The 26,174-nt window shown below is 39.0% G+C and overlaps 1 protein-coding gene across 1 annotated transcript in view; it reads right to left on the reverse strand.

The window, feature by feature from the left end:
* The window catches only part of LOC134043457 (potassium voltage-gated channel subfamily KQT member 1-like), a 408,991-nt gene that overhangs the window by 370,052 nt on the left and 12,765 nt on the right, over positions 1-26,174 (reverse strand). The window contains exons 2-6 of the mRNA XM_062491792.1: positions 22,124-22,214; positions 11,161-11,287; positions 9,319-9,397; positions 7,364-7,460; positions 2,709-2,849 (exon numbers count right to left, since the gene is read on the reverse strand). Of these exons, the coding sequence (XP_062347776.1) occupies positions 2,709-2,849; positions 7,364-7,460; positions 9,319-9,397; positions 11,161-11,287; positions 22,124-22,214 (535 nt within the window). The remainder of the gene's footprint in view (positions 1-2,708; positions 2,850-7,363; positions 7,461-9,318; positions 9,398-11,160; positions 11,288-22,123; positions 22,215-26,174) is intronic.

The raw sequence follows: 26,174 nt of genomic DNA on the forward strand, positions 1-26,174 counted from the left end.
CTTAATCACAGCAGAATTTTTTTCCTACCTGTACATCCCAAAGTTATCAGTATTTCTGAGCAGAGAATGTTTGAGGACTGGGCTCTGGAAAATGACACCTCTTGTAGCAGGGATTTATGATGGCACATTCCAGTGGTGTGCACAGGCTGTAGCACAAGCTCTGAACACACACATGTACACCTCAAAAAGGGCAGAACTCTGATTTAGTAGAAGTCAACAGGACTGCTCAGATGTTTTAAGAGAGGCAGGTGTCCTCAGGTGTGGGGAGTCAGAACTGCACACCTCAAAAACCACACTAAATATAAAGGGATTCAAACTGCTACCTCTGGCATGGAAATTTACTGCTGGAAATTCTGAGCAGTTGGTCCCAAGTACCTGTGCCAGTTAACACCAATTTACTGGAGCAAGTATTTAACTTCAGTCCAGTGGTACAGAATAGCTGAGTATGCAGCAAGGCAAATAAGCATTACCAGCAGCAAGAGGCAAGCAGGGAGGGCCAAGAGAAGAGAAGCCTCCTGTGTGCTCTTCTTTCCTCAAGGAAAAAATACCCAAAAAGGACAGTGCAACTGCTGTGACGTGGGTTGCATTTCTGGCAGATTGACCATGCTGTTTGAAGTGCTTTCATCTGTGCCCTACATGCTACAACTTCTGAGAATGGCTTCATGTGAAACACAAGTCTTTCATATGTCTTTGCAGTTTACTCTGTTTGCCTGCCAAATAGAGGGAGAAAAACACTTGCCTTTAACTGAAGCAGGTGAATGTAGTTAGCAATTAATTCCAACTCTTATTCATTCTTTATTTCCTATTTTCCCCATATTTAAACCTTTCAGGTCATTTGTATCAAGCTCAGGAAGCTTGCACTTCCTCCCCAAAACAAAACGTTCCCCATAATATACTCTGTGGTTTTTGTCAGACACATAAAACTTGCAAATACTTGCTACCAAGATTTTTGTTTTTTCCAGTGGCTCAGTTTTGAAAGGCAAAATTAAAAATCAAATTTCACTCCCTAGTAACTCCACATCTGTGTTTCTATGTTCCAGGAGATTTGAAAAGAAGAAGAAACTGATTCCCTTTGTCCTTTGTTCCTGTTCCCAGCTGTGGACTGCACCTGCACCGTGACTCACTAAATGCTGAGGAGGTCTAGATGCCTGAAAAGCTTAAAAAACAATTTGAACAGTGTTCCTCACACAGCCAGAGAAAGAGGAGCTGATTTTATCTTGCTGCTACACAAAGCAAGTCAAGTTTTGGAAAATAACAAAACTACTGAACACTTCGCATGTCCCATCCACACACTTTGAAACCCAGATCCCAAGTCATTTATCTCAACAAGGTAATGTGCATTTTAAACTTCTCTGTTGGTCTTCATAACTCCTTTTAAATTCCCAAAGTCCAAAATATTCTTATAGAAACACATCCTGACTTTTTTAACCTTATTTTTTTTTACTCTTGACTCATTATCAATGCAATATCTTATCGTGATTAGAAGTATTTCTAATTAATACCTAAATAGTCAATGCAACTAATGAAGCAACTCTGGAAAACTAGAGCTAAAAGAAATATTAAAAAAAGCAAGGAAAACTAGGAAAGGTATACTGGGTCCACATGGAATTATCACATGCAGGAATTACTCATGCATGAACATACATGGATAGAACTGGATGCTAAAAGTGATCCACTGTTGTTTGAGGTGAACTGCTCAAATAATGGAAGAGCAAGTGAGAATAAGAGTACTGGTTTGTTCTCTTAAAGCAGGCCTGACTGTTATCCCCTGATAACAATTATCCCCTGACTGTTTTTCTTTTAAAATTAAGCACAATCTGTACTTCTGAGACATTCATTATTTTCTTCCACTAGCTACAGGTTGCTTCACATCTATAACCACGAGGTTTCATAATCTTAAAATTTTATCCCAGGTCCATCGAGAGCTCTAACAAGTGATAGCTCTGTGGGTTGGTTCATGGTTTCATTACTTTCCAGCACCTTAGATCATCAGGCTCATCTGGCCATTGAGTGGCTTTTTCTTTTTTCACTAAATTCTTCTGGGTTTGTGCTGTTTAGCACAGCCATAGGTGATACTCTGCAGATGCAATTAATGTTTGACAACCTAGTAACAGGAATTTAATGCTTAAAATATTTTTATACTGTACCATTTACAGAGTGGTGACTCAGGCTACATGTAATGTAGTCTATAATTCTGTGTACTTCATTGAAGCAGAGACTTATGCAGCATCTAGCTAAAGATAAAAAACAGGAACCTATAACCTGCATCAAGATCTGAAGTATTACTGAGAGAGTGAGTTTTACATGAAAAGATTAAAAAAATATAGAGTCATTAACCCAGCTTTCACACATAGAATAAGTTTTGAAGCTATGCACCTTGTGCAGATATTTTAGTAGAGTCTGAAGGAAATGATAAAGGCTTTGAAGGGGGTTTTTACTCTTTTTGAGATACGGATTTTTCATATCTGTAAGCATTCAGTGTCCTTTGCTACAAACTTGCTAACCTGCTTTCACAATAAAATTTAATACCGCAATAGTTTAATTGTATTTCTTATATTCTTTCTTGTATCCCTCTGAAGAGGTTGCCAGCTTCCCTACAGAAATGCATTCTGCAAAGAAACAAATGCCAGATTTTTCTGAAAAGATCACAACTTGAACAGAAAACCCTGGGCCCTGTTTGCACACATATTTTGTTGGTGAGGACTTACCACACCCCACCAAAGGGCATCAGCATAGTTGGAGAAACCTGTCTTTCCATCCTCATCAACTGTATCCTTCTCAGCAAGATAAACAAAGTAGGATGAAAAAATTAACCCCAAGAATCCAATGTACAGTGTGGTTATGAGTTCCTATTAAAAGAGAAAGGAAACAAGCATATGAGGTTTTCATCCTATATATATACACGATAATATAATATAATAAATATAATATAATAAATATACTATACTATACTATAATATATAACATAATATTCCAATTATCTATTTATAATTATATACTATCATTGTAAAACACTGAAAATATCTGTGGGGTTTTTGCATCACAGTAGAAAAATTAGTATGCTATATTTCAGGTATGAAATTTGCCTCCAGTGAAATGTCTAAAACATTAACTTGGATTTTATTCATACCAGGCTAAATAGCTCAAAAAGCCATCATTTCGAGCTTCATCCTTGAGGCAGCTAAATGTAAAGTAGGACATCTCTCCTAATTATGGAATGGGAATCACTCCACTTAACTGTCTACTCAAAATACTAATTGTCTAAAGATTTTTAAAGTAGCAAAGCAGCTTAGAAATGCCCTTTTTGAACAGTACACTGAGAAATAGCAGCTATGTCTTGTGATTATGGCCAAATCTGAGCAGTGAACCTGTGTTTCTGACCTTTAGACTGCTTAAGACTGGATAGTGATGCCTCAACAGTTTCACATTAAGATAAAATCTTATGACAAAACGTGCTAGGTAGATGTCAGGTTTTCAGTCCTGAAGAAGGCTAGGGCAGAATTCTGTGAGGGCATGATGCAGTCCTCGTGAACATACCATTTTTTCTAAAGATTTTTGGGCAGTAAAGTTGTGTCAGACCTGTTGTGACTTAGATACAGGGTTCTCATAGTCTTCAGGGGGAAAAAAAAGTGCTTGTGCATTTAAACAAGCCAAACTGTGTGATGTCACAGATGCAAAACTATGTAACACTTTTAAAAACAGTGCTAAATGAGATATCCACCTGCCTCTCGGGGAATTCCAATACCTAGTCATGAGGGAAAACAGCTCACTCTAACTACTTAAAACTTACATGCATTATTCCTTTATTTCCTTTGCAAAAATTTGGCCATCTTTCTCACAAAACACTGTTGTGCTACATGTTCAGTGGCATCTTCCTTAAGTTCTTGACAGTCATTGCTATCTCCTTGGATCCCAACCAATAAGGGAATTAAAATAATGCCATACGATGCATTTACAATTAAAACCTGATTAGGAAGGATTGCCCCTTCCTTTAAAGTAGGTTTTCATAGATTTTATGTAATACTCCACCCATGTTTCTCAAACTGTTTGTAAGTGAAGGGTTTTTTTAATCATCAAACTTCCCTCAGATTTTATTTTTTTTCTTTCTTTCTTTTAATTTCTTTGTAAGAGCTGTCTAGAGAAAGGTAGCCCTCATATCAAGTACCAATATTCAACAGCAGAAAATATAAATATTCTTACATCTCCTACAGCACTACTTAAAATCTGAGTTCAGGAAACCTTTAAGTAGGCTTGGCCTAAAGAAAAATGGATATTTTTCCTCTAACCATTTAATGATGACCTAAATAATAAATTTTGATAGCATTTCATCTTGCCCAGGGCCAAGTTTTTTAATTTAAGCCTTAACTTTTTGCAGGCCTGTTTCCTAAACGAGGCAGCTGAAAAAGAAAGTAAACCCTGGGGTTTCAGCAGCTCCTCTGCTGGTCATCTTTATTTTCTCAACTTTATCTCATGATAATGGAGCACTGTATACTTGTAGATATGACTTGCTTTGAAAAGCTCCTTGTGTTACCATACACAATTGACTGTGGATGATAATTGGAATAATTCTGATTTAAGTGCTGGCTTTTTGGGAAGCAGGCAGGAAAATAGCAGAGTCTTATGAAATCCCTTCAAAGTAGCTGAAATATCAACAGAACTACTGTGTTTATTTCACCACTGGCACCTCTCAGCTCCAGTACTATTCATCTAGAGATGGAATTCTTTTTAAGTAAAGGCCAGGTAAAAATGCAGCTGCCTTGGAGTTACTCTAAATGTCACCAATCCATGTTCCATGTGTATAGAGAGACTATATTTAATTATTAAGAACAGTGGCAGCAATCTCATGCATACTTCCTTTAAGGGAGAATCAGAAGCTTTTAAGCAACACATGCTTCATGAGACATGATCACAGAACTGAGTATTCAGCAGTCATCAGGCCTTAAAACTATGTGTTTATGTGGGTTTTATTAGATAAGATCTTAAGAATAAAGAGTGCTGACTAAAACAAATGGATCTTTGCAGCAGGGATTTTCAGATGTATACACACAGGAGAAACAACAAGAAATGTACACAGGAAAATTTGAATATTGAGTGTTGAGTCAGCATAGTTTTTTAAAGTCAACTATATCTCCATTTAAAATAAGGACCACACAATACAAAGTTCAACACTTGGAAAGAATATGAGAATCCCTCCTGTCCTAAGAGCAGTGAAAGACCTCACAAAGCAAGGTGAGGAAGGAGAAAACCAACCAGAGGCTCACAAGCTGGAGCTTGAGAGGCTAACTTGGTTTTTCAGCAAGCTGCAGGATTTCTCCATGGCTTTCCACCACCACATGGGATATTGACTCATGTTTTGTTGCCTTTGGCAAGAAATGCTGGTATATAAGCTCAATCTGCTGAAAATAGAAGAGCATCCTAGCCAAACTGGGCCTGAGTGAGCTAATTGAGCTTTATGTAAAATTCCAAAACACATGGAAATTGTTGGTGACAACTTTACTAAGCTCTTCTGGGCCCAGGGAGGTACAACTGCTTGCTATTTTCACAGGGCACCAAGATGTGAATTTATTTTCTCACATTGCTTAAGGGTTATGGGGCCCATTTTTTCTGAAATAGTATCAAATGCAAAAAAAAAGGCCCAAAAATAGCTGAGGACTTTGTACTCTGCCTGTGGAAAAAAAGCAGCTGAGGTGTTTTTTGGTTTGGTTTTTTTTTTTTTTTGGTTTTTTTTTTGTTTTTGTTTTTTTTTTTAAATTTTTAAACAGAAATTTCTTTCAGAGGCTGGACAGGAATAAAGGTTCCATTTTTCCTTCCGTTTGGTACCGTGTTAGGGTTTTAGCTACATTTGTCCAATGTCAATACAGAACTGTGTGCGCTGTATTTTTTTTTCTTAATGTGTTAGTGGGCGATCTGCTTGGATAAGTACTACAGATCTGTGGAGTTTTATTTATCACCATAATCACTTCTTTGGATAAGCAGAAGTTCAGGTGCGTTTACTCATAAATTCACTTTGCCAAGATTTTTTTCCTTTTAAATCATTGAACTTTCTTATGCTTGCGACACGTAAGATTTAAGTGTTGTGTTTTGGAGATAATATTTCCTCATTCTTGACTAAAACTCTGAACACCTACAGGGAAAAAATGTTCTCAAACAGCTCTGTCAGTAAGGGTAGTAAATGTTGAGAAAGTTATTTGGATATCAACTTTGCCCTAGCAAGATATCCAGGCAATGCAAGCATAATAAATGAAGACCACACAGACTTGGAGCATTAAAAGTCATCCTGTTGTACAGTATGAAAGGAGGCTTTATCCCACAGCACTTTGGTGTGCATCACTTCTGCACAGCCATCGTGACATGAAAGTTCCTACTGTACTGGAGGTAAAAATAAAAGGAAGAAAATTAACTTTTAGTATTAAATTATTTGCTTGGATTAGGTGCAGCACACTATCCCAGAAAAACAGTTTTCTAAACAGAAAATTTAAAAATGTCTGTGTGGAAATCTGTAACTGTTTGCCAATATGTGGAGAACAAATCCACACTTGTAAGAACAAATTAACCACCCTTCCAAGTGGGACGTGGAGATTAATAGCAGAGTATTAGCCCTCCACAGCACGGCATGAGAAGCAACAATAAAAACTTAAAGGTTAATGATACAAATTTCTATTATATTGATAAAGCTAATCATATATGAGATTCCATGAAGCCTCAAAAAGAAGACTTCAATTAGAAATATTTTAAAGTCTGCAGAATAACTTTTAAACTCTTCCTATATAATGAGTTTTCATCCAGAAAAATTGTTTCAAAGCTTTAGCAGACATGCACCTATTTATAGCCAGGTTTGCCTCTCTGACCACACCCTTGAAAAAGTAACTTTTCTTGCAGCCTCATAACACAGTTTGTATTTTTTATTTACAGACTAAATTAGAAAACTCCATATTCAAGGAGAACAAAACAGAAATATTTAAGTAATTGAATTTTTCTAGCAAGGTTTTCCCACTAGCATTTGTTTTTCCACAGGATAACCAAGCTAGGAACACATCTTCTGCAGAGATAGTGGAGAATACTTGCAATATGAAAGGCAGCCCACAAAACTGCATTTAAGAAATTACAGTGAGGGATAACATCAAAAGAGTACAACAGTTAATTAATAAACCCTAACACTGGTGTTTTACCCTGCAAGCCACTGCCCTGAATAGCAAAGAATAGCTTCCCATTTAAAAAGGAGAAAGAAACACACAACAGACTTTTAAATTATTTTTTTTCTCTTGCAATGTAACGGGTGTTTTAAACCAGACCATGATTTGAAGCCCACAGAGAGACTTTACAGAAGTCAACAAAACTCAGGGGGTGTTTAAAGGCTGGGTACCTGTCGATGGATGAAAACCACTGACCCCAGAAGTCTCCAGGTGCCTCCCTGGCGGTCAACGTGAAGCATCCGAAGGATCTGGAGAAAACGGATCCCCCTGTAAGGAAAGTGGAGCATTAAAATAAATACAATAAATACATAAAAATGCTTGAGGACAATGCTGCCTTATCCACCACAATTGGTTATGTCCACTAACATACTGCCATGTTCAAGAACTTGTGATAGGACTGCCCCTGCCTCGGGTAGCATCTCAGGAATGAGGCATCTCTGTGTTTAGGTCACATTTCAATATAGTCAAATTTATTCAGAAATACTGACTATGAAAACAATTATTTAATGGGAAAACAAACAAAATCAGGGAAAACCTATATAATTTATATGATTCCAATCTTTAAATGCCTATTTTCCAAGGGAAAACAATGCTTCAAGCTTTGCTAACATAAATGCAAGCAAACTTTTTTCTCTATTTGCTAAAAGTGGAATATGAATCAAACATGGCATTACTGAAATCCTTGTGTGAGTTATTGAAATCTATCTGATATAACTGGAAATAGATTGAGTCTTATGTGTTTATAGGAGAAAAACTAAATAAATCATAAACTCCAAATGCTTCAACTATATAAAAATATTTATCAACATGGTTCTTCAGCATAATCTTATTCCATAAAAGTATTTAATTAAGTTGCTCTTTTGCAACGGATTTTGTTTGCCTACAGTCATCTTACTGTCTTATCCCTGAAATAAACCAGTGAAGAGCAGGAAAGGATGAACGCTGAATTCATCTACCTGAAAATTCTTCACTAGAAGTAATTTCAGCTCTTTTTAGCAATCTTCAAGATATTTTTGTGGATGCAGGTTTGGATTTTTAATTCAGACTTGCCTGACCCTGTTGGCTTTTCAGTGGAGCAATAACACTGCAGGGATGTGGGTTAAGGTTCTATGTCAGAGCACATACAGTGACTCTGGACTTAGCACTGGGAAAGGCTGAACTGAGCCTAAAACCCACTGGCCTCACATATAAACACACAGGGCCTTTTCACTGAAGTCCTTCCTATGCTTCTAGTTAAATTAAAAACCCTATCCCTTGGAATTTTCACATGCACCTTCCTCTTTCCCTATAGGAGCTGATATTCCTGCTGCCTGGGTGGAGTCTTTACCATCAGGTAAGGATGAATGGTAAGAGCTACCTTAAAACAATGGTAATGAGTACTTTTAAGGTAAGTACTTTTAAGGTAAGAGTTACCTTAAAAACACTCTGTACATGTAGTTCCTCCCAGTGTTTGCCTACACAGCAGTTTAGACAGTACTGGACATTCCCACTTCCCAGTGATTCCAGTGCACTGGGAAGCAGAGGCTTGTGACAGAACATGCAGCAGCACATCTTGGAAGTTAGGTTAGGAGTGGGAAGTACACCTATTTCTTATCATTCTTTTCTTCTGTTTACCCACTTCACCTCCCAAAACAGGCCTGTAGTACTTGACGCAAGCTGAACAAACACCGTAGACATCAAATGTTTCTGGTTCATGTACAGTGTGAGTTACTCGTGCCAAACAAATCCACCAAACATAATTACTCTTTAAACAAAGTAATTACTCATACTCAAAAAGCACCAAGTTAAACGCTGTCTGGATTTCTTCTTAAATAAACCCATGCTCTGTAATTCTCTCTTGTCTCAGAGAGACAGTTGTTTGATGTTCTAAATAGGACACAACATTTCATTTTTTCCACTTGGGTTCAGCATTCCCACAATTTTTCATTTTCCTTGCTCCTGCACTTGTTTCCCAACAAGTCACCAAGCACAACAGCACACAGTCCTCTTCTGCTCAGTGCTTCAATAGAGTAACTTTCCTTATATTTGGAAAATCAGAAATGCAGCTAAATTGGGAATTAGGCAATCAGATACACATCTAATAACTTCTGTGGTAGTGAAGAGCTACAGTGACAGGAGAACATACCTTATTGCAGAGGTGGCAAACACCTGCCCATTAGATCCTATGCTCAGGACAATAATTGAGGCTACTACCACAATCAGATCTGTTAAAAAAGAAACAAACAAACAAAAAAACAAAAGAAGAATGTATTGATTTATTTTTTTTAATCTTAGCACTGAAAAACACAACAAATACAGACCAAGGAAAGCACTTAAAAAAAAAAAAGAAATTTGGTGGGCATGTTAAGTCTAAGAAATAGTTTCATATCAAAACTCCAGTGTCTACAGTTTCTTCCAGGATAAATTCAGTAACAGACATTTCAAAGAACCTGACGGATCAGGCAGCTTGCCACGAAAAAAAAAAAAATGCAAAGGCATTTGTGCACCCTAGGAATGAATCCATATTTTGTCTCAAGGCTTCTGATCTAAGAGCAAATGCAAGGGTTTGCATCATGCAATAATGAAACCCATGAAGTCAAGTATCATGCATACATAACCACATACACTTAGTTTCAAATTTGTATCAAAGCCGTAAAGACAAGATTTCAAAACTAAGGGAACTGACAGAACAAAGGCTGGCTAAAAAAATATATCAGAATTATTAGTTTATTTTGTGATACTGTCTTTTTTTGTATAAAAAAAAAAATTGTTTCCAGGGTTCCTTTTTTTTTCTTGGTTTCTACAGCTCTGCAGTTTACACAGTTCCAGCTTTGTACAATGCAAATGAAAGATTGAGCTCACAGTGCCAGTATCCCTTATTTTCCCTCATCTCAGTTCACTGAGCATGTCCATTGGTTTTAATTATTGAACCTTGCTATAACATTATTTTGGGAAGATAGTTTTTAATTTCCTCACAGGAATTTCTGTGGTAAACCTCTTTAGAGCATCTAAACGCTTCCCTTTCAAATTCTAAACAAAAAATTAAAGGATAGAGTTATAAATGAGTAGCAAATGGAGGTAGAACAAGGAAAAGTTTTGGTAACTTTCCTCTACCAGTCTGAAACAGGCAGTACTTTATTCTCAAGAGCACTTAACATTATACAGCACTTCAAAACACCAGCCCTGCTGACTTCACTTGCAAGTGTGAGGCCTCGAAACCCCTGCAATCCAACTTTAAAGTATGGCTTTGGACATCCAGAAAACGAGGCCCTCTTGTGAAAACTGATTTAACCCACTTTCCATGGAATGCCTGGGCAAGAGGCAGGATGGGATCCAACAAATATTGCAGAAGTTCTACAACCAACAGCATCCTTTGCTCTCTGAGTTGAATTAATTTCCAGTATCGGTCTGATTTTTGCTGTAAAAGCTGGATTCCTCCTCAAGGGAAAGCACACAGTCAGTTTAAAGACTTTACTACACTAATTGTGCATGAATGAAAATGAAAATGAACATGAACATGAACATGAACATGAACATGAACATGAACATGAAAATAGGGAGGGATGAGGCTACAGTAAGAGCTTCCATTTGGGATTAATCTTAGCTTTTTAATGCTAAGAGAACACAGTGAGGAGTAAAAAAATTCCTTATGGGCTTCATGGTTACATCACAAAACTAGACCAGCTCTAGAAGCAGACAAAGAATTTGTTTGTACCCAAGAAAGGATCTTGTGTTCGAAATCTTGTCGGTTTCCTGCAATTACCCAAGGTTTAGTCATTTCTTCACTTTACAGTCCTGCCTTTCGAAGGCTAATGTCTGCCTTAGCCATATTTTAAGTGTTATTTCTAGCAACTCAAAAGAAGAGAAATCACAGAGCAGATAAGTGCTTGAGGGGTAGATGTAGCTCAGAACTGCAATAAGGCCCCTGCAGAAGTTGACATTTTTATTTACAATAAGCGGGAGGGTTGCAAAAGAGTTTAAAACTTACCAATGATGGATATTGGCTTCCTGGCAAACCGGATCCTTCCCTGAAAGCCAACATATTTACTCCTGCAGCCTGCAGACCACAGCCGGACCAGGTACTCAGCACCAAAAAACACCACCAGAACTATTTCCTAACAGAATGAAAAGGAGAAGAAATCAGAGTTTATTTTTTTCATTTTAAGTACAATTTGCACATCTAATTTATTCATAGGACTAACACAAATGAGCTTGTCGAGATAGATGATTCAATAAAAAAGATTTTAACAGCCTAATTTGTTCACTTTTTGTAAGCATATGCCAGGCAGTAAATAATAAGGGAGAGATAATCAGTTTCTGAATGTGATTTGCATGAATAAACAGATGGTTCAAGCTCCTTTCCATCAGTGTATCATAGGGGAAAACACAACATTGTTCTTCTTTTGTTCTGACACTTCCTTGCCTTCCAGAGCTTTCCCCACCTTGGTTGCCCTCCCCTGGACACACTCTCATGTTCTGTTGCCTTTCTTCTACTGAGACACCCAAAACTGCCTCCAGGACTTGCCTCCCTCCATGACTGTGCACCCCAGGACACAGGTGACCCCTCTGGCTGCCAGGGCACACTGGTGACTGACACTGAATTTGCATCAAAAGCCCAGATCTCTTTGTGCAGGGCTGCTCCCTCCAGCCTCCTGTCCCACAGGTTGTATGTATAACCAGGACTGGCCCGTCTCAGGGGAGAGTAAAGCTCTTGCTTTTACATTTTCATACAGTTGGTGACTGCCCAGCTCTCTGGTCTATCCAGATCTCTCTGTACCCTGTGGGAATTCACAGTTCTCCCCAGCCCAGTACAGCTGTCAAACTAATTTAATGTGCATTTGATTTCTGAGTTTAGATAATTAAAATAAAAAAAATATATTGGAAAGCACTGGCTGTAAAGCTGAGCCCTGGGATCCCCCCCCCCAGTGACTGACTTATGAGGTTGGTGTTTACTGCAACTCTTTGAGCCAGCTGCTCATCCAGTCTGCCATAGGCTTGTTAAGCTGTGTGCTGGAGTGTTTATCCAGAAGGACTCAGTGACAGACAGGACCAAAACACTTGCTGAAATCCAAAAAAACCCACACTTTCTGACTTTCCTTAGTCATCTATGGATAAATCTGAGTTGTTTAAGCAGGACTTTCCCCCATTAAATTGTGCTGGCTGTAACTAATGACTGTGTCGTCTCTCGAGTGTTTTTCAGTAACTTCCAAAACAACTTTCTCCATAATTTTACCAGGCACTGCAATGAGACTGACAGGTCTGAAATCAACAGGGATTTCCATTTTGTCCTTGAAAACTGGGACAATATTTTCCATCTTTTAGTTTAGTGGGAGCTCTCCAGACTCCCAAGACCACTGAAAAACAAATGGAGTGAGGTCCCACAATGACATCTGCCAGGTCTTTCAGTATCCTGGGATGAATCCCACCAAGCCCCATGATTTATGCACATCCAGCTGTAGCAGCAAGTTTCAAACAAACTCAGGGTGCACTGAGATTTTACCATCCCCTCATGTCACGGTTTTCCAACAGAACATCGTTGTTGAAGGCAGAGGTGAAGTGGACATTAAATGTCTCTGCTTTGTCTATATAGCTATTTTTGAGGTGACCAATCTCGTCAAGCCATGCTCCAGTGCTACTTCTGACACTCCTTTTGACACTCTGTAAAAGTCCCTTTAATTGTCCTTCCCAGTGCTGGCCTGCTTGTACTCCAGTTGAATTTTGGCTGCACTGATTTCCTCCCCACCTTGGGGACAGAATCTCCTCCCATGTCACCCAGCCTCCCATATACTCCCGTTTCCTCCCTAAGTTCTAGAAGATCCCTGCTCAGCCAAGCTGCTACATGCGTTATAGATTTGGAAAATGTTTGCATTTTAACTTGGACGTGCTTGAAATCTGTACCTGGGGGATTCTAAAGCACCCAAAAGGCAAAAAACGCTTAAATCACAATTTTCATTGAATGACAATACTAACTTGGTTTTAAAACTTGCATTCTGAAAGGCTCAAGAGAGACAAAAATATTTCAAGGCTGAAAAAAAAATAAGAAAAACCCTACCCTAACACAAAAAAAAATAATGTAAATTAGGATTTTTAACAAAGTTAGGTTAAGATCTCTGTGTTCACTTCTGCCTCCTTGTTTAGCCTGGAATGAGAACCAAGAAAATATGCACAGTCTTCCTCTTCTTTGCATGGCACTTTCAGCCTGAAAAAACTAAGGATTAGTGCAAAACTAAGAAAGCTTACAGCCATTTTCAAGGAAGAAACGCAAGGAAATACACCGCAAATTAACTTCCCAAGTTTCTTTTTTTAGTAAATGTATTATCTAGAGCATTTACAACTAATTCTAAATTTTCATTCTGTCTACAGTCTAAATTGAATTATTTATTCAAGTATAATAGTCAAATCAAATCCTAAGAACAATCTGCAAAGGAGAAGAGTTCTTACATTCCTAGAATCTTGCAAAATACTCTCTCTCTTATTGAACTGTCTAAGTGTTTAGAAGGTTCCTGGTATCATCACTCTAGCATTTTGTTTTTCTTCTTAGGAATCTCTAAGTTCCACTAAAGAAAGCAGACCACTGTTTATGACAGCGGAAGAATCATTTTCATGGACCTGCATATTACAATTGCTTTAGGTAAAAAGCTGTGTAGAAAGGAGACAAGCAGGTAAGTGCCAAGGAAGCAAAAATTTCTTAGATTTTCCTTGGAACATTAGATTAAATTTTCCTTAGGTTTTCCTTCTAGGAAAGACCCTTTCCTAGATAACCTTTCCTTGATTATCCTCTGAGATCACTTTTAAAAGCTGAAATTAAAACTACATCTGGCCTGAGGGTATTTTACTCCCAGAACCGATCTTGGTTATGTCCAGAAAACCCTGATGAAGTCAATAAGGTTGCACAGTCCATGGAAAGGAAAAATAAATTGTTGACAGGAAGGAGGAAAAGGAGGAACTTACATCTTCAACAATTTTGACATTAATTACTAATCACAGTTCATTTTGTCCTGGACAGGTGTCCATGTTACCAAAACCACAGCCATTAACACATTTGTTGGCAACTTCAGACAGGCCAAAGACCAAAAAAGCATGGAAACTGGACAAACATCACAGCTCTGCAGGTGGTCCCTCAAAAAAACCAAGGAAGATTATGACATTTACACTCTTGTTGTGTGTACTCTTAAGGCAAGATAGGAGACATCCATTCCCAGACCTGCCAAGGCTGATCAAGCTGCACCTCACTAAATTCACGCTTAAAAAACCCCCTAACCTCCCTCCTTTTCCTCTTCTACACATAAACATTTTTCAGAGCCTTAAATTTATTGCTTTGCATTTACCTTCTGGTAAAAAGAAAAAAAAAAAAGCAAAAAACAGCAAATTTCTGAGAAGTCAGAAAAAAAAAGTACAAATTCTCCCTGAAATGGTAACAAATGATGGTGACAACTTGTGGAAAAAATATGAACCAGAACAAAATCAGCAAAAAAAATCTGCAAATTAAATTTACATCCATCTGTCTGAGATCATTCTCCAGCCTTCTGCAATTTTCCAGAAAATGGGATTGCTTTCAAAGTGGGATTACACTCAGAAGTAACCCACAAACCTTTCTGATTTAGGCTCCCAGAGGTATTTTTCTCCTTCTCCTGGAAGCGGTCAAGGAAGAAATGCATGATGAAGGATTCTGAGAAGATTTAATAAACCTAGAAAGCAGTTTGGCATCACCAGAAATCCAGGGTTGAACTCTTCTAATGAAACTGAAACCAAAATAATGAGTAGGAACAAGCCATCACTTCATAAAACTAAGAGCCATATCAGACTTGATTCTTCACACTCACGTCAGTCTCTTCCTGTTTTGATCGTGGCAACTCAAATTGCCAGAGGAATACCAACAAAATAATTTAATTCCAAATTTTAATCTGGGTCTGTGCTATCTAACACCTCTGCTAAAATCAGTAGCTGCATTCCATTACTCTGTGCTTCCTCCTCTTGTCTGGGAAAAAGCCCCAAGGCACATAACGACAAAAATAGTCCTTGCCTTTAAATTAATTTCACCTTTTTTTTTTTTTTTTTTACTTTTCTGAAGTCTAGCCACTGCATAAATCTTCCCTCCCCCACCAAATTAATAATAAAATAATACATAGTCATGTTTATGCTACTTTTAGTATAATTTCATTTTATTAATTTAATGAAAAATATTCAAAAATAAGCTTAAAAGGAAATACGTATACAAATAACTTCCACCCGAATCTAATTCAAACAATCAAATAAAAATCCTTGTGGAAAAGCCATCAACTTTTTATCCAAGAATGTAATTGATGACCAAATAAAAAATTATATAAGAAAAATTCACCTTAACACAGAAACCCAACACTTTTACACAGGCATGTGTGTGTGTGTAAATTAAATATATAGCCTGGAATTTATAATTTATCCCAGTTTGGTTATGGATAACTGCACTGGGGAAGCAGGAGAGGGAAGCTCGCTGGAGTGATTAAAGTGCACACATGAAAAAGAAGGGTATTTTTTCAGCTGCAGCTGTGTTTTAGGTGGAGAGCACACACAAGGCTCTCTTCACTTTTTTTATTGGAATATTTAGGTGCTGGGGTAAAAGGAGGAAGTGGGATGGCTAAATGAATAGTGTGTGCTCATGGAGATTCAATCAAGGAATGGCAGCTCCAGACAATGAATCCTCAGAAAGAGGCATAAAGGTTTAATAGTCCAAATGTTTGCACACGTGTACTTATGTCCCAAATTTAATCTGATAACCTGTCTTCAAGGTTTTCCAGTCCTTACTGTTGAAAATGTCCATTTAGTGACCTGTTTAGTTTAATACCTACTCAAATGCCATGAAAAACTACTGATACTGAAAATGTTTCTTTTCTGCCATCATGCTGGCTCTTGCAAAGATAACAGATATCCTATGTGAAAACAGAATACCCAAAATACAGAAGAAAAAAATGCCAAATGCTGCTAAGTGTCCTATAATACCATTAGCTTACTCACACTTCCAACTTTCTGGTGAAACCAATGCACTCAAAGTCTGTTATTTGGATACAAGTGGATTTAACATTTCATAAAAAAATACATTTCCATGCACACCTGATAAATATGCTGAATTTGCTGTCTTCCCACCAGGAGTATGCTTGTCTTTCATTTGATTGCTATTTGCTGTTTCCTGCATGGAATGAAGCTGTACACTCAAGAGAGAAGCACACGGTGCTACCCCTGTGACAGCCACATTCAAGTGAGCTGGGTGAGTCACAGAGGAAGAGTTATTTTTTAATTCTATTTAAGCAGGTAACATTCTTTCTCCAAAGAAAATCAACTTCAGCCTCAACTATTCTTGACCAGGACTTTTTCTCAATTGCTTCATTCTAGGTAAATATGGTCAAATAAGGTAAATATTGTCAAATAGAGAATGAATAAGATTCAGTAAGTTAGTGCCTGAAATTCTAATTTCTCTCTAGATCCACAGAAGCCTTCCAGCTCCCTGAAAGGACCATCTCTGGTAGGAGGGGAAGGGTTTAGCTTTGCTCCTGGAATGGAATCAATCTAATCTTAACAAGCACTTCAGAATTTAAAATTATTACTTCCATGTTTCTTAACCTTTTGATTTGGGAGGGTATCAATATTTTGAGGAGAGGAACTGAAAAGATCTTGAATGTGTCGCTCCACCTTCCCCTCCCTCCCAGGAAATGTTTCGCAAGTCTCTTGGCCACATTCTTAAACCTCCTTGCACTCCACTGAGCCCCAGTGAGTCGAGTCTGAACTTGGAGTCAAAGGGAATTTCAAGTTGGCTCTTTGTTAATTAGTATCAGCCTTACTTACTTCACAAGAATTTGTATTTCAGGCATTTCAAAAACACACAGCAATCATTCAGTATGTTCTGTGGTGCATTAGGCACACGGTAATATAACCCACAGGAATAACTGAATTATAATTCAGATTGAGAAGCTTGACAGTTGCATTTGATGCCAGAAAAACAATGGCAACTCAGCAAGATCACTCAGCAGACAACTTGACCTTATGCAATGTGTTGAAAGTCTCGTGGACTCAATTTTTTCTAATATGTTTAATGTATGAAAAAAATATTCCATCTCTATTTTAATAATGCTTTGTATTGTAATAACAATGTTTCTTGTCTGCTACAGGTTGGAGGTGACCCAGCATTCGATGATCTGACTACACAGCTTAGATGGAAGATGGGGCAAAAGAAGAGACAAACAAAAAGCAGCAGGAGAGCTCCTCCACTGCAGACAGGAAGAGTGTGGCCTCCTTTCAAAACCCTCACTTTGAAAATGGTTTTATTCTAAAGAGAAAAGCCACCCTGATGTCCAGTTCATAACCAGAGCAGTTAAATACTGACATGCCTTAGCTGGATTAAGTAAGCCAAATATCACTTGGCAGTCTGAAGTTTGAGTACAGCCTTGCCTGTATTTAGAGCAGGATGATATGTGTGTTCATGGACCGTGATGCAGAAAAAATCATATAAACCCAAAAGTGAGCAGTGACTTTGGGAAAGCCACGTAACAACAAGAACCCATCTGCAGCCAGAAACTCTTCCACAAGATCCTCCTCCTAAACACAGCCACAATGTGAGTTCTCTGGCCTGAAAATCTTGAGCAGCAGCTGGTGTGGGAACTGATTTCACACCTCAGCGTTTTCTCCAGCAGAGTTTGCAAACACAGCAGTGCTAATCCAAGCTAAGTGTAATCACTGCATGAGAATTTCCAGCAACCAAGTGGGCAGTAAGGACTGACAACAAAGGCAACAAGTGAGGACTCTGAAAATAGAGTATTTGAGGGAATTATGTACGCTCTGGTGCTGCAGTGATGTGTAACTACAGGTGTTCATGTGTTTGGGAGAGATGACAGTGCTTTGTCCAGCAAAGCAACCCCTCAGAGGAAAGCAGATGCATAAAGTCTGTCTCCAAAAGGAAGGGGTATCCCAGGGCCTGAACTCATCAGTTCCATCAATAGGATTTATAGCAAAACCAATCTATTTTCTTCAGGTCATGAATACACTTGGTAGTCTTAAATTTTAAAAGTAATTAATGTCTAGATACTAAATCAGACAAAACTTTTCCCTTATTCCTTAACACTGTCATTACACAAATTGTATTTTATTGTGCTGTTACTCACAGAGTGTAAAATATCATGTGTATGATGAAAATAATATTTTGTTCTTGTTTTTAGACTGGCACAGCTAGTGAAAGTTGTCCCACAAGCTAAGAAGCTCGCTTTTTGCAGGGTCTTTTGCAATTAAATAAAAATCGGTCTTTTACAAACTACCATGGTGACCTCTCCTGGTAGAAAAATATAAGACCTCTAACCATAAAAACAGTTTAATCCTCAAAGGAGGAAGTACACCTGGCCCACTTTATAGTTTATTTTTTCTTTCCATATCCTGAAAGATCTAGATTCCATTTACAAATCAAAATTGACACACAAACTACTAAATCATCAAGAAAACATTACAGCCTCTTGCTGTAGAGGCAAAAGCCTAATCAAGAGGCTCTGGCAACTTTTAAAAACACTTTTTCATCAGAATAATCATAGATCCAGATAAAATTATAACTGTATTATTAGAGAAGTAGAACTTGAGACAAAAAGGAGGATAATATGTTCCCTAAACCTGGAGCAACTGTGCATGAAACTCAGCTGTCACTCAGGATCATCTTGAGCCTTGCAAATGCTTCATTCACAACTGTTCCTTGTTCCACTGCACTTGTTTTTCCCACACACTGTACAATAACTTTTTTATGCATCACATCCTAAGTACTGCTGGATAGACCTGTGAGAAATCTTCCACTGGTACAGATACAGGACCAAGCAAGTCGGGGGAAGCTACATATTCATCTTTGTACCACACCACAGGCACAGTCTGGCTGTACATGCATTTAAGTTTTGTACATTGTTAAATGGCATGCACACTGTCATTGTAAACCATTTTTAACAGTATAGGAAACTCCAGGCTTCTCTCTGCAAGTATAGAAGATTCAGAAAGAGCAATGTTCTTCATTACCCTTTCTGTTGGCATTTACCAATACATGTCATTGTACCAATGCCACTGTCACTCCCCTCAAATGCTGGCTACTAAATACCCAGTGAAGAGAAAGAAACCCAGTCAGGAATCAACAAAGCTCATACAATGTTTATACATGAAAAAAAATAAATCAGAGTACGTCAGACAGAGCTGGGAAGAACTCTCCTAAGAGTGACAGGGAATACAGCAAATACTTGGTAGCATGAGAACAAAAATATCCTTCAAACAACATTTTGAGTTCAAGACAAGCAATTACACCAGTCCTGCTATCATGGAAGTAAACTGTTTTTGCCACAGTGAGAATCAGATAGAGATTTACATGTTGTCTTCTCTTTGTAGGTGCAAAGAACAGATATTTCCTTTGAGCCTAAGCAAGAGGATCAAAAAAAACAATTATGGCAGAGGGGAGGCCCAGCATCAGCCTGTACCTGAACCTGTGGCTATGAAATGTTTTCAGTCATCTCAAAGACAAGATACTGGCCTTCACACTGAAACACAGGGCTAAAAGTCACATTCCTGTCCTCCAGAATTCACTTGAATTGTCAGAGACTTGAGACCATATACTTAGGGAACGGGAAGATGAGAGCAAACCTTTGGGACTCTTCTTACTCTTAGTTCCAGCAATTGCTTCTTCAGCCCCCTTTTTCTATTCTTGGTAGAAACACTGATATTCTCTCCTTGGTACATTCACAGAGCTTGTCTGAATGGGTTTCACACCTGACAGGAAATTCTCCTAGACCATCCAGATGTCTTAAGAACATTAACATAATGATGTCTTTGAAACACAAGGCTCTGGTGTCTTAGGACAATTCTATAGCTGCATCTGTTACCAATGTCTCATCTCTGCTCCAGAGACTCATATTATCCAAAATGGTACTTGGCACACCATGCCTCCCTCCCTAAGAGAATACAAAAACATTGCCAAGTCTTCAAGTACCAAATACTCTACCTCTTGTAAGGCCTTAGCAACTTTCAACAGGACATTTTTGAAATTGATCCTTCCCAAGTGTTAATCTGCCTGAATATAATGAAAAGCAGTTTTCTCACAAGCAGAAAAATACCACAAGCATGACATGCCAGTATTTATTTGCTGCTGCAGGCTATACCAAGAATTACAGGGCCCTTCACTCAGGAGAGAAACAAACCAATTTCATTTTGAACTTGATCCAGTAGATGCTTAGTCCCAGTGTTGATTCACACCACACTGGTAGTGTCCTCTGTTACCAGTTTCAAGAGAACAGGCAGAATGCACAGGCACAGATTTCTGCATTTTGGAGAGATAAAACTCTGGTTTCATGAACAGTCAGCTGTGGTATGAAGTAGATTAAAAAGAACGGCAATCTCCACACTTTTGTGGGGTGAACACTTTTCTAGCTCAAATGGGAGACCCAGATGGAAATTCCTGCAGGTAAAGGTGGGAGGATCTGCTCCAAGCAGGAGTCCAACCATTTAACTCCTGGCAACAAGAAGTTTCCCAACGCTATGAAAAAATAACTGATTTAATCAGCTCTAAAATCAATCTTTCATAATTGAAGTGAATTTATTTCAGACCAAACCAAGTTTTAATACAAATGTATGCTAGGCAAGTGACTCTACAGTAGCCAGCAGAACAGCTACCCTCTGTACTGGCCATTTCTAGGAAGAAAACTAAGGCAACAGCAGGAGGAAAAACTCCAGAGAGGCATCCTCCAGGGTAAGGCTGTGACACAAGGAGGTCAAGAAATTGTTCCATTGACTGTGCATGATTTATTTGTTCGATGATAATATCACCTAAAAATAGCTGGGAGCACTATGTGGGCACTCTGAGAGCCACACATCTGTCTCCATCTCGTTACTCTTTGTCCAGCAATGTGTCTGCACATGCACATTCCATCTGCACAGAAACAATCAGCTGAGCCAGGATTGCTGTTCCCAGCAGTGCCTGTGCTGACCTGCAATCACCACATCTCAGGGAGCACGAGAGGACCATGATTGGCACAACACTGCACTTTGCTTGACACTGAATTGTGGCTTAAAGGCCAAGTAGCATTAGTTACAGGAATAATTTGAATCAAGATCTCAGAATACTCTGGGATCTAATGATGGCTCAGTCAACCGCACGCAGATGCTGCACATGCTAATGTTGCCTAAGCCATAGGAAAATAAAGAAGTAACTGATTTTTATTTTCAAACCAGATGGAAAACCAAATTCTATCACATTAAAAGTCACCATTCATCAAAAGGAAACTACAGTAATAATACTGAGATCACACACCAAAATCAGAGGCTAAAATGCAGATATTGCAAGGAGCCATTTGAAAGTTATTCACTCCACTTTTATAAAGGGTGTTTAATCTCCAGTTTTCACTCCCTAAAGGTGAATAGAGGCAGGGGGGAACAGAGGAGGGGCATTATCTAGTGTCATCATGCAAGTTATTTGTACTTTTGATTCCCACCAAGCAACCACCAATCCCCAAATCCAATCACTGGTGATAGCACTAATGGGAGCTCCTCCTTCCTGTTGTGTAGAGTAGCAAACCGGGCTGACAGAAATCACCTATTTCTGAACAGCAACATTCTTGGCCAACTTTTTACCATAACACTTAGAAAATACACATTTAAAAAATTCATTCCTATGGAATATCCTGTTCCATGCTGCCTAAGACTGATGAACACCAGTTGTCCACTATAAGAGATACACTTTGGGAAAAGCAAGTTCTTAAAAACTGGTCATCTAACAAGTGTCCTCATAGTTCAAGGATCTAGAAAATAATCATCCCCATTAAACTGTGACCCTTCTTTAATGAAAGCAGGCACTCTTTTAAATGTCCTGGCAGCATGTTTTGCATGAGGATTTTTAACAATTATCTCCCTTGCTCACCAAAAGCAATTCAGGTTCAGTCAAACTGATCAGCCCTTCCTCAGAAAAGTTCACTTACCATCCAGAAAAGGGTTCCAATGGCAAACTCAGAATAGTGTTCGATAGTAGAGAGTACACTGAATATTAAACAAATCAGCACCAGGAGAAATCTGTAAAAAGAAAACTGTGTTCAGTGACATGTCAAGTTGAACAGTAAATCTATATCTATTTTTTTCTCTCTCTCATTCACATAACGTTTTTATTCCAAATACTTGGTGTTTTATCAGTCAATTTCTCCTACTCAAATGAGTATCATAATTTTGCATTCATTCAGCTTTCAGAAACATGGAATAAAAATGACAGGAAGGCTGAACATAGTAAATAAATGGTAAATCTCACATTATCAAGTATATTTCTCAGGGAAGGTTGTCATAGTGAATGTTTCATGTTTCACTGATTGCTGTACATCTTAACAAAGACACAAACAACACTCAGTGGGTTTTGGTAGCTTTTACATGAAAATTGCAGGTGGAAAAGCTTATCTGGAAGAGCAAAATCTCTTGTACAGCCTAGAGACAAGATGAATTCCTTTGGAGTTTATCCGTGGTCCCGCCCCAGTGGACATTTTATGAGTGCTCCAGAAGAAGAGATGATATGCACCTCATCGAGTCCACAGATGACACAAGCCCAGGAGGGCAGAGCCCCTGGTTTGTGGTGCCTGCACAGGCTATAGAACAGATGTGCAGGATTCTCATAAAACTTGACAGGAACAAACCTCAAGTCCTACACAAAGTATGGGGAAGAAGACTAAAACGTGTCCCCCTGACCTCCCTTTCCCAGGCTCAACTCCTCATTCCCAGATCCTGCTGCCCTCCCTCACGCATGCCCAAGCACCAAAGAGAGATGGGGAATGCAGGGTTGTGGTCAGACTACAACACCTGGCCCTTCCTCCCTCCTCCTCCTCCTCCTCACACTGCTCCACTGTGAGCTCTTCCATGAGCTGCAACTCTTCAGGATAAACCTTCCCCAGGGGCTGCAGGGATTTCTGCTCTGGAACCTGCAGCACCCCGTCCCCTTTCTCCTGCTTCTCCCACCTCGGTGCTCAGAGGTTGTTTCTCACTTTTGCTTTTCCCTCTCTTCTCACAGCCTATGCTGTGTTTTTGGCCTTTCCCCAGGAGCTTTACCACCTAAGGCTGGGGCCTCAGCAGTACATGTGTACACACAGATACAAAGGGGCACACAATACAGAATCCCAGAATCATTTAGCTTGGAAAAGGCCTCAAAGATCATCAAGTCTAAACATCAGCTGGACAATTCCAGGATCGCCATGAATTCCTAAGTGCTTCAGCTACACATTTTTTTAATACTGTCAAGGTTGGTGATTCCAACACTTCCCTGGGCAGCCTGTTCCACTCATTTACTCACAGATGCATTTCATATGTATATATCTATATATCTAGAGAGACAAAGTTCTCACAACACTGATACATTCTGCAAAGAACTACTTGGATATGGAAAACCTTCAAAACGTGTTTGCCTCAGATGGAGGGTAGGCTGAGGCAGTATTCTTTACACAGCACATCCAAACCACAACTAGAACCAGGGAAAATGGGACAATGTTGGTATCTATAGAGCCCTTCAGCTCTCCTTTTTCTCTTTTTAGAGTGCCTTGGAGTTTTAGACTGTCCTGGGAACCCCAGGAACACTAAACAGGTGATAATGAACACTGGAAATCATTCTTTGGTATGTTTGGTCTGATCATTCACACACTGCAAGTTTGTGCTAACACAGGCAAGGAGAGAGAGTTGCTTCTCAGCTGCCACACAGAAAACAGCTGACCTCTTCCAGCCTAAAACTGGATTTGAAGTTATAAAAAACAAAAGGTTCTGCTTCCTTTCAGCTGGCTCTGGAAGGACTCTGACACTATTTAACCACAAGTGGAAATTTGAGAAGATCAGGGACACCATTAACAAACATATTCCAAAAGCAGTGGTTAAAGTTCTACATGTACAACTGTCTCTGAATCAAGTTTGCATTTCTTCAATATTTATCTATCCTGATCCACAATATAGGTGAAATGGATCCAGATAACACATCTTAATCAAGGCTAACAGCACTTTTATCTTGGGACAGATCTTATCCACACTCATGGTTTGTGAATTCCACAACCCTTCACTCAGTCCTGCTACACCTTTTGCTTCAACATGCATGAGTCGCCAAACATATTAGTCACCAGCTTTACTCCCATCCCCAAAAGTTTATCTCTGAAAATAGTGCTGTGTTACAGGGGGTACAGAGTATCTGTCCAAGGCATAATAAAACCGATTTATTGCTTCAATGACCTGCTGCACTGCCCGGGAGATAAACCATCAGAGGGGACAGAACCCAGCATTCCTGGAGAGTGATGCTCCAAAAGGGAAATCAGAGCACAGCCTCGAGGACAGATACTGAAACACAAACCAGCCTTTGGTAAATGGAAAAGAACAAGCTGATAAGAGGTTCAAAGCATAAGGGTATTGCCAGTGTACAACACTAGAAGAGTGTAGGCTTGGAAAACTGCAGAACTTTAGCCTTTTCTTAACACAGCAGCACTGCCTTCTGTGTAAAGAACATGCAGGTGTAAAAGATAAGCAGGGTCATAAGAACCTTTTTCTTATACATTAAACGTTAAATATGAGATCAGTACTGAGTATCCCACTCCATTGGAGGCTGTGCTCAACCAAGGAGTTTCTTTATCCTGATACCTTTTACTTCCAATCAGCAATCCCAGTGATGGGTACATGGAGAGTGCTCCAGAAGTGCTCCAGAGAGTGCTCCAGAAGTACACGGAGAAAGACACAAAAAGGTGAATAGACTTATCCACATATCAGGACGGTGTAAAAGGCCCACGGAACTCTCCTGCAGCTCAGACTATCAATCAGTCTGTGGTCAAGGGAACATTGCAACTTGGCTTGTCCCTGAAACCAGCGTATCAATCAACTCAAGCAGAGATGTACGAAGAAACAGGCACTTCTTCTGCGTACAGACTCTCAATTTCATCTAGATCCCTGCCATTACAACTATAGCCTTTCAAAATACCTCTGTCTTCGTTTGCTGCACTCACTAAAAATACATAAAAATCCATGGAGAATTTGCATTCTAAATATTTTCTATCAAGACCTTGAGGATGACAGTGCACTTGACGTCTTTTCCACACTAAGAGAAGCAAAGAGAAAAAACAATATTGTTACATACCCTGTAGAATTTATCACTACATCTTCAACCATATATCCTTTTAGGCTTCAGAAAAAGCAATTAAAAAGAGGCTTACAAAAAAAAATTGAGAAAAAAATTATAAGAAGAAACAAGCTGTAGGTGCATAAGGATGTAAAAGGGAGAATAACTGGTGTCTCTTTTTTACTGGGGGACCCCAGACCGCCAACACAGCCTGCAGGTCTTGTAACTTCAAGCTAATTGTTGCTTCTCGCCTGGTTTTATGTATTGAGACTCTCTTTTTTCTTTTTTTCCATTTCCAAATCACACATCAAAACCATTCAAATGACTTTAAATTCACTTAATTTATGGCACTATATCCTCTGGCCAGTGAGTGTCACTCCTTCCCAATGAATAGCAAGGGCAGCTGACATGGGCCGAGCACAAATTCAGTTGCAGTGGGGACAAAGTCAAAGACAAGCACAGATTAATGGGTGAGCATGTGCATCAAGAACAGTAATGACCACAAAAGAACAAAACAAAACAAACTACACAAAACCCCCAATCAACCAACTAAAAAAAAGAATAGCCCTTAAGGGTCCTCAGTGTTAAATCCTAAACTAATGTGATGAGAGTACCATACTTGTTTTCCAGCTAGGCAATTTACGTGGAGAGAAAAAGTGTTAAAAGACACTAAAAGTGCTAATAGCTACCCAGACAATTGTGCATCAACATCCAGTTCTGTGGATGCAGAGCTCAGCATGTCCCAAACCCTCAGGGTTTGATCTGGCCAGATTAAAGTGAGTGCCTGTAGGCTGCCTTGTCTTGGAGCAACACATCCCCAGGGAGCAGCTCAGGAGACCTTCAGTACAAGAGCTGTGCAAACTTGTCAGATGTCAAACAAGATTGTCTCCATTTTATTCTTTCCATGAATAATG

This window comes from Cinclus cinclus, chromosome 4 (assembly GCF_963662255.1).
Source record: "Cinclus cinclus chromosome 4, bCinCin1.1, whole genome shotgun sequence".
In the NCBI taxonomy this organism is placed as follows: domain Eukaryota; kingdom Metazoa; phylum Chordata; class Aves; order Passeriformes; family Cinclidae; genus Cinclus; species Cinclus cinclus.